Source organism: Channa argus, chromosome 3 (genome assembly GCF_033026475.1).
Source record: "Channa argus isolate prfri chromosome 3, Channa argus male v1.0, whole genome shotgun sequence".
NCBI classification, from domain to species: domain Eukaryota; kingdom Metazoa; phylum Chordata; class Actinopteri; order Anabantiformes; family Channidae; genus Channa; species Channa argus.
Window position 1 is genome coordinate 23,359,217 of NC_090199.1, and position 7,663 is coordinate 23,366,879.

Here is a 7,663-nt window from a genome sequence, read left to right on the forward strand (position 1 = left end):
TAAAAAAAACAGGTTCAGCTGTATTAATATTGGAGATCAGTTAAGTCTCTAGGGGCACTTCCCAGACAAATATCAAGTTCCATGGTCCATGTCAAATTACAAGTTGACACGAGCAGATCGCAAGTAAAGATGCAAGACTTCATCATTGTCCGCATGTTGATTTGGCGCAGTTTTTACACCGGATTCCCTCCCCAATTTCTCCCGGGCTTGGACCGGCACTGCACGATGGGGAGGGGAAGGGGCTGTTAGGGGTTCAGTGTCTTGCCCAGAGACACTTCGACATATAGCCAGGACCGGGGATCGAACCACTGACCCTTTGGTCCGTGGACGACTGCCTTTACCAACTGATCTACAGCCGAATGTTAACAGTCCCGCGAATGAGTTGGTTGTTATTACCCAACTTGGCCACTAGAGTACAGACGTCTACACATGGTCATTTGTTTACACTTGTTTCAATGGCGACCATCACTGAGCTGAAGTTTGGTAAGCGCTCATTAATATTCCTTATTATGTAGATTAAATACTTGATATCATTTTAAACTAACCTGGAGAAGATAAACAACAAGCCGTGTCACTCCATTCGTTAGTCAACTGCTAATGATACCTGTTAGTCCGTGCTATGTTACGATAACACGAGTCCCTCGGGAACGGACCTCATTCAAAAATCAGTCAATTAAGAAAAGTTGGTAAGTTTAGCTGAAGGTAAATGTGACCCTTAAAGTAACACAGTGATTTCTCCATTATTAAAGTCTGTGCTTTCGATCGGCACCGCAAAAAAACAACCTGATACGTGTCAAAAAGTGCTGGGTCGCGCTTAGTTTAGGTCGTGCCCAGTGTTTGTTAGCGCTTTCCCGAACTGTAGCTAGCTGTTGTCTGCTAGCTAACGTTAGCTAGGAAGCTGGCTTTTAACCAGAGTTGTAATAAATTTTGGAATGAAGTGGAAATGACTCAGTTATTCACATGCGGAATGTCGATTAGTTTCTGGTAAATCCTTTACGGGTGTCGGTTATACTCGAAACGGTCCGTAGCTCTGTTAATATTAAAGGACACCTTAAATAACCTTACGGTGTATCTGAGGCAAAGACCACCTGTCAGGGCAACGTTAAGATAACAAAATACAAAATTCACTACTAAGCTATTGTTACCAAGGGGCGCGTTGACCCCTGCATGTGTCATATGAAATCTGAACGTACGTGAATCTTTCAGCCGTGAAGGAAACCCTGGAGTCCCGTGGTGTGCTGGGCCAGCTGAGGGCTCGGATGAGGGCAGAGGTGTTCAGCGCCCTGGATGATCAGCGGGAAAGTCGCCCCCCGCTGTCCCACGAAAACCTGCTCATTAACGAGCTGATCCGGGAGTATCTGGAGTTCAACAAGTACAGGTACACTGCGTCAGTACTAACAGCAGGTGGGTGAAAAGAATTATGATCTCACAACACGAACAACAAATGATATTTGCTGTAACGTACAGTTTGCCCCACATATAGTAGCTAAATGATGGGAACGATGGTTCCATGTGAAATTAGCATTTTTATACTTGAATTAAATGTGAGATCACAAATGTTGTTGTAGAAAGTGCACAGCTCGTAAACTCTGCACTTATTGTTTTCTCAGAGTCAGGCCAACCTGAAGCTCCCTTGGACAGACAGTTCCTGGCCAATGAGCTGAAGGTTGCAGAGGACGCAAGCTGCAAGTCTGTGTAAGTGTGTCAGATAACATTTAGAATAGTTGCACGCTGTACTGTCCAACAGAGATCAGAAATTTACTGAACTCTTTGGGGGGTATAATTAGGTATGACACGATAATTTCATAAGCTGTATGAGTTGTCTCCATCAATATAGTTTTACAACGCAAATTCAATAAAAATTTAGGATGATGTGTAAAACCTAAATAAAAACAGAATGCAATGATTTGAAAATCTCATCAAACCATATTTTATTCACAATACAACATAAACAACATATCATATGTTGAAACAGACATTCACCATTTCATGAAAAATATTAGCTCAAATTCAATTTGATGGCAACACATCTCAAAAAAAGTTGGAGCAGGGTGATGTTTACCATTGTGTAGCTTCACCTTTTCATTTCACAACTGTCTGTAAACTGAGAAGTGAGGAGACCAGTTGCTGGAGATTTGTAGAGGAATGTTGTTACTTTCTTGTCTGATGCAGGATTGTAGCTGTTCAACAGTCCTGGGCCTTTGTTGCCAGATTTTTCCTTTTTTGAGGCACCAAATGTTTTCTATTGGTGAGAAGTCTGGACTGCAGGCAGGACAGTTCAGCACCTGGACTCTTCTCCTGTGAAGCCATGTGGATGTGATAGATGCAGCATGTGGTTTAGCATCCTCTTGCTGGAATAGGCGAGGCCTTTCCTGAAAGAGACGTTGTCTGGTTAGGAGCATATGTTGCTCTAAAACCTCTATGCACATTTCAGCATTGATGGAGCCTTTCCAGATGTGTAAGCTGCCCACACCATAGGCACTAATGCAACCCCATGACATCAGAGGTGCAGGCTTTTGAACTGTGCGCTGATAACAAGCTGGATGGTCCCTCTCTTTGGGCCACAGGACACAGCGTCCATGTTTTCCAAAAACAATTTCAAATTTTGAGTAATCTGACTACAGAACAGTTTTTCCATTTTGCCTCAAACAATTTTTAATGAGCTTTGCCCCAGAGAACACGATGGCATTTCTGGATCGTGTGCACATGTGGCTTCTTCTTTGTATGATACAGCTTTGAAGTGGATTGCACAGCAAACTGTGTTCACTGACAGTGATTTCTGGAAGTGTTCTTCATCATGCCTGTTTTTAACGCAGTGAGTGCCTGAAGATCACACACATCCAATTTTGACTTCGGCCGTTTGCCTTGCGCAGAGAATCCTCCTGATTCTCTGAACCTTTTGAACTGTTTTTGAACAGTTCAAAAGATTGAAAAGTTGAATTGGGGTTGTATATAGAAATATGCTTTTAATATTTTAAAGTTGTCCTCATTACTGTAGAGAGAAAGAAACTGTGTTCTCTGGGCATCCTAGTTATGCACACACAGTTTTCCTATCACTTATCTCTGTTTTAATAACAAGTGTGTTCCATATTTTACTTCATAGACCCCTTCTCTATGGCTTGGTATCGCACATCATGAACAGTGGTGATAATCAGGGGAAAGTGTTTCTACAGAGTTCCTCTCTGCCAGCTGGTACCAATACCAGTAGTGTAGTACCCGGACCTGATACCTAGAAGTGGATGATGCACAGCATGGACTGAGAATGAAAATGCTGCTACCATCCAATGCATGTCACGAAATGTTACAGCTATTTGTTGGATTGCAAGTGTGATATTCTTCTCCATAGATTTTATTGTTTTTTTCACGTTGTGTAATCTACTATATAGTAATTATACCCGGAGTATATAAATTCTGCTGAACTAAGTACGAAAGCTGTTTTATTGTTGCCAAATAATGCCAGGTGACTTTCATGTGTTTTGATTTTAATGTCTCGCTTTACCAGCATTAACCCATATTCCCCATTCTCTGGATAATTTGAGAATACATTCCTTTATAGTTTCTCTTTGTTCATGTACAAATGTTTGATACTTATTTATTGCCTGGAAGTTTTTCAAAATAAAATGTTATATTTACACACTATCGTGAATAAGACTCGCTATAGCAAATTCCTTTTTTACCACAAGGTGGCACCTTCAGCAAAGAAAAGGCTGACAGCTACTGCAGCCACAAGAAACATTTGCACAGTGATACTTTGCTAAGCCCTGGTCATGCACAGTTCATTAGAATAGTGTTGTGTTTTTTGTTATGCAAGGTACCTCCTTCAGATGCACTGGGGTGTATCGTCAGTGATGTCCCTTGACGTCCTCCTGCCAAACCAGGGTTGATTAGTGTGCATTTAGTTCCACAAAAACAGGAAGGGGCGCAAGCCACTAACTGGCAACTTAATATGTAAAACATGATGTTGTTTGCTGACAACACATGACATTAGCCTAAAAAACTTGATTGACATAAAGCCTTATTTCAAATATATAATATTCAGCATGTAATAAATACACTTTAGACAGCACTACGGTGAACCGGTCGAGTCAGCTGATTGCATTAATGCTGTTACATCAGTAATATTAAGATATGCAGTTTTTTATGTTTTTATAAACTTTTAAGCCAGATATGTGAAGCATGGTTTGCAGTCTTTATTTGCAAGTACCTGTGTACTTCAGTTTTTATAATAGGGCAGTTTAAACGGTGCTGTGTAGAAGTGTATTAAATTCACATTCACTTAATTTCCTGTGATTGTATTAATATTTTGGAATGCATTGTGTTATTCTCTATAGCCAAACCCACCCATTTTGCCAATGCACCCTCACCCTTGACTATTTACTGACACATATCACCACTCTATGGAATAGTTAAAAAGGTAAATCATCTGGACTTATTGCTCTTCTGTTTTCTGCAGCTCAGAAGCGGAGGTGAACACTATGAAGTCCTTATGATCTCCCCAATTTAATTTATCTAGCATACGTTTGTTTAATGTAACAATAATTCATTGTGCGGGAGATTAAAAGGGATCCTTTGATTTTAAACAGTCATAAAAAAACACCAATCAAAATTATGTATCCGGAAACAACAAGACATACAAAACACAACCATCATGTTTACCCCACATAAGCTGCATACTTTTGCATCTCACTTCCTCTCTCACCATTTAAGGGAACTTGAGTTTCTTATCTCACAAGACTTAAAACGCAGAGTTTCTGGAACGGATAATCTACAGAACCGGCCATTTTTCTCTCAGCCTGTTAACTGATGCTGGGTTTTATGCCAATATTAACCAAATTCAGATTAAAAGCATTTCAAGTTTTTAAGATTTATTTATTATGTCTCTACCTTATTCACTTCGTTTTTTTTATGACTGGAGGGACTTGGGTGAGATCACAATAACATGTAATGTGCAATTAGGTTTATTCAGTGTTCTAACTGCTTCTCAGTCCCAATTGAAAATGCATTATTTAAACATGCTGAAAAAAGGGAACACCAAACTTCATTCCAAACAGTCTGATGTTACATTGCTTTCTTGGAACAAGCCTTATTTGCCCTCAATGACTGTGGACCAGAGCCACCTACTTTATTGGCACCAGATATGAGTGTTCTACTCAAAATGGCTATATAAGAAGAGGTTATTGAACCGTGGCATTGTTGTTCAGTTGGTAGCTTGCCCTGTAACAGGTAGCATTCACTGTATATATTAGTTGTGGATAAAAGAGTCATCTGTATAAATAGTATGGGATGCTGTAGTCTTTTGACTGCAGAAGAGTGAACTTATGTTTGCCCCTGGACTCAATTCAGAATGCAATTGCATTCCACAAGGGTCAGACGTATCCATAAACATATTTTCTCTCCAATAGATGTCCATCTATGGACACAAGGTTGAAAAAAAAAAAACATTAAACAAATTGTATATAATAGAGCTTTGTATTACAGTTCATATACAATGGAAATGAACTACATCAATGTGAGTTCTGAAACTTTTGCTTCCTAAACTGAGCTGAAGTTGTATACATTTGAAATGCAACACTCGAGGTATATTACTAGGTCTTTCAGTCTAATTTTATTTCTAAGAGTTATTGTGTCATATTTAATGCGTGCCTCAAGTATTCAAATGGGATTCTCTGACTACTATTGATGACATCATCCTTCGGTCAAATTTTTTTATCCATGTCCACTCCTAACACCCTCTCTCCACCATGCCACTGGATTTTTTTTACACATTATTGATTGCTCGGAGGATCGCTTAGTGAAGGATCCATGTGAACCCTTTAAATTTTTAGGTAGGAGAAGGCTCTCCTCCCTTCTCCCTGCATGGATTAGCATATATCTCATTAAACATAAACAATAAAGTGACCTTTTTTCAAATCAGTGACTCGGCGTTTAGGAGCTAAGGTGCCGTGCAATGCAAAAAACATTTGAGAGACTATGTGAAACTAAGATATGTGCTGTGCAGTATACAGTGTAGTGTCCCTCTTATAGTCCATGTTACATTGTTGTACCATAGATAGATAAAACGAAACCATTTTCAGTCACAGTAAACTCTGAGTAAATAAGAATTGTCCCCGTAGAAGCAACTTTGTTTGTTTGAACAATGGTATTGCTGCTGGACCATATTTAGTCACTGGAGCCTGGGGGGCTTGCCCATGCTAGACTGTTACACAGAAAGCTGCCGAGATTCCATACAGACCCCACTGTCCTTATATGGCACACACTGCAACTCTATGCTCAGTGTATCTGCTGCTTTCTTTTCTTCTCTCCTCCTCCCCCTGTTCCCTCCCCATCTCCTCTGAGTTTTTCAGCCCTTGTCCCAGCTTCGTGAATGCAACACTGCCTCCTTGATGTTGGCCAGAGGTAGCCCAGAGAACCTCCATGCTGGTCTTTGGTCTGTCATTGGGTTTCACAGACACACACACACACAATCTGGCACAAAACAGACCTATCAACCAGCAGCTTGATTTATTGGAGCAAATAGAACAGTGTCCTTATATAGGAAGTTTCATTGGAAAGAAGCTGGAAACTGGAGGGATGCAGCAGAGAGACATGGAGGGTTAGTGGAATGTGAGGTGTGTAACAATAGATGACACTGGTGCGGGATGAACACACACGCGTGCGTGCTCACATTCATTATGTGAATTATGAGCGGTGTTTACTGGGAGGGGAAACCTCTCTGGAGCGGTTACAGTAAAGGGGGATTCCTGTGTTAGGGACAGCTAGTTTACCTTATGAGGAGTGAGATGTGATTACATAATCTGTAAAAGTGATAAGATATAACTACATAACTGTGATGCCAGACACTCAGTTAATACAGTTTCTGATGAGGTCTACACACATTTTAGCTAAGCAGGGACCAATACAAACCAACTAACGAGGGCATGGGACTAGAACGCGTACGTTAGCTCAGTTGGTAGAGCAGTTGTCCATGAACCACAGGGTCAGTGGTTCGACTCCCCGTCCTCCTAGCTACACGTTGAAGTGTGCCTGGGCAAGACACTGAACCTCAAAGTTACCCCTAGTGTCTGCTACTTACTTGTAAGTTTGATGACAACATGTAAACCAGCCTTTATAAAAATGCCAATACCACAATGAAACTGGAATTACAGCATTGAGCTTGTATGTCTCTGCAAAAAAGCAATAAAGTTGCAGTTCACATGCATGTTTTTATTTCCAAATTTGTGCCAAAGGATTCACAAGAATTGCATCGGCGGACAGACAGACAACCTGAAAACAGAGTACCTATGGGCCTTTATTTACAACAGACGATGAAGACAAAAAGCTGTAAATAATAACAGTAATGAGGATTGCGTGCTGGCTCACTGTCACATTGCCATAGATTGATCAGAGCACACATGCTTTTCCGGGTACTGTCCAATATTAAGCCCATCAAGAGTAAAAGTCTTGTATCAAAACTCTTACTTAGGTTCCACAAACTAAAAGTAACTGTTAAGCTAAAGAGTTAACTAGAACTAAGTAGAATGATTAATGCATTGCTTATTCATACTGATGCATTAACATTTTAGCAGAGTGTTAATGTTGGAGTGGGTCCTAGTAAAGTTCTTAGTATTTTAATAACGGCTGAGAAATTTGCATTTAATTAACTATTTGAAGCTCAAAAGGGTAA

General features: G+C 40.3%; 1 protein-coding gene across 1 annotated transcript; it reads left to right on the plus strand.

Moving 5' to 3' along the window:
- Positions 1 to 373: 373 nt before the first annotated feature.
- cep20 (centrosomal protein 20) lies at positions 374 to 3,639 on the plus strand. Its single transcript, XM_067499013.1, has 4 exons — positions 374 to 483; positions 1,207 to 1,404; positions 1,611 to 1,695; positions 3,104 to 3,639. The coding sequence occupies exons 1-4, from the start codon at positions 378 to 380 to the stop codon at positions 3,231 to 3,233; spliced, it is 519 nt and encodes a 172-aa protein (XP_067355114.1). The 5' UTR covers positions 374 to 377; the 3' UTR covers positions 3,234 to 3,639.
- The last annotated feature ends 4,024 nt before the right edge of the window (positions 3,640 to 7,663 follow it).

Coding starts and splice junctions, on each gene's coding strand:
- cep20 (XM_067499013.1), top strand. CDS start 378: ATGAGTTGGTTGTTATTACCCAACTTGGCCACTAGAGTACAGACGTCT. Junction 1,405..1,610: donor TGCGTCAGTACTAACAGCAG/GTGGGTGAAAAG, acceptor TTGTTTTCTCAG/AGTCAGGCCAACCTGAAGCT. Junction 1,696..3,103: donor GACGCAAGCTGCAAGTCTGT/GTAAGTGTGTCA, acceptor TTTACTTCATAG/ACCCCTTCTCTATGGCTTGG.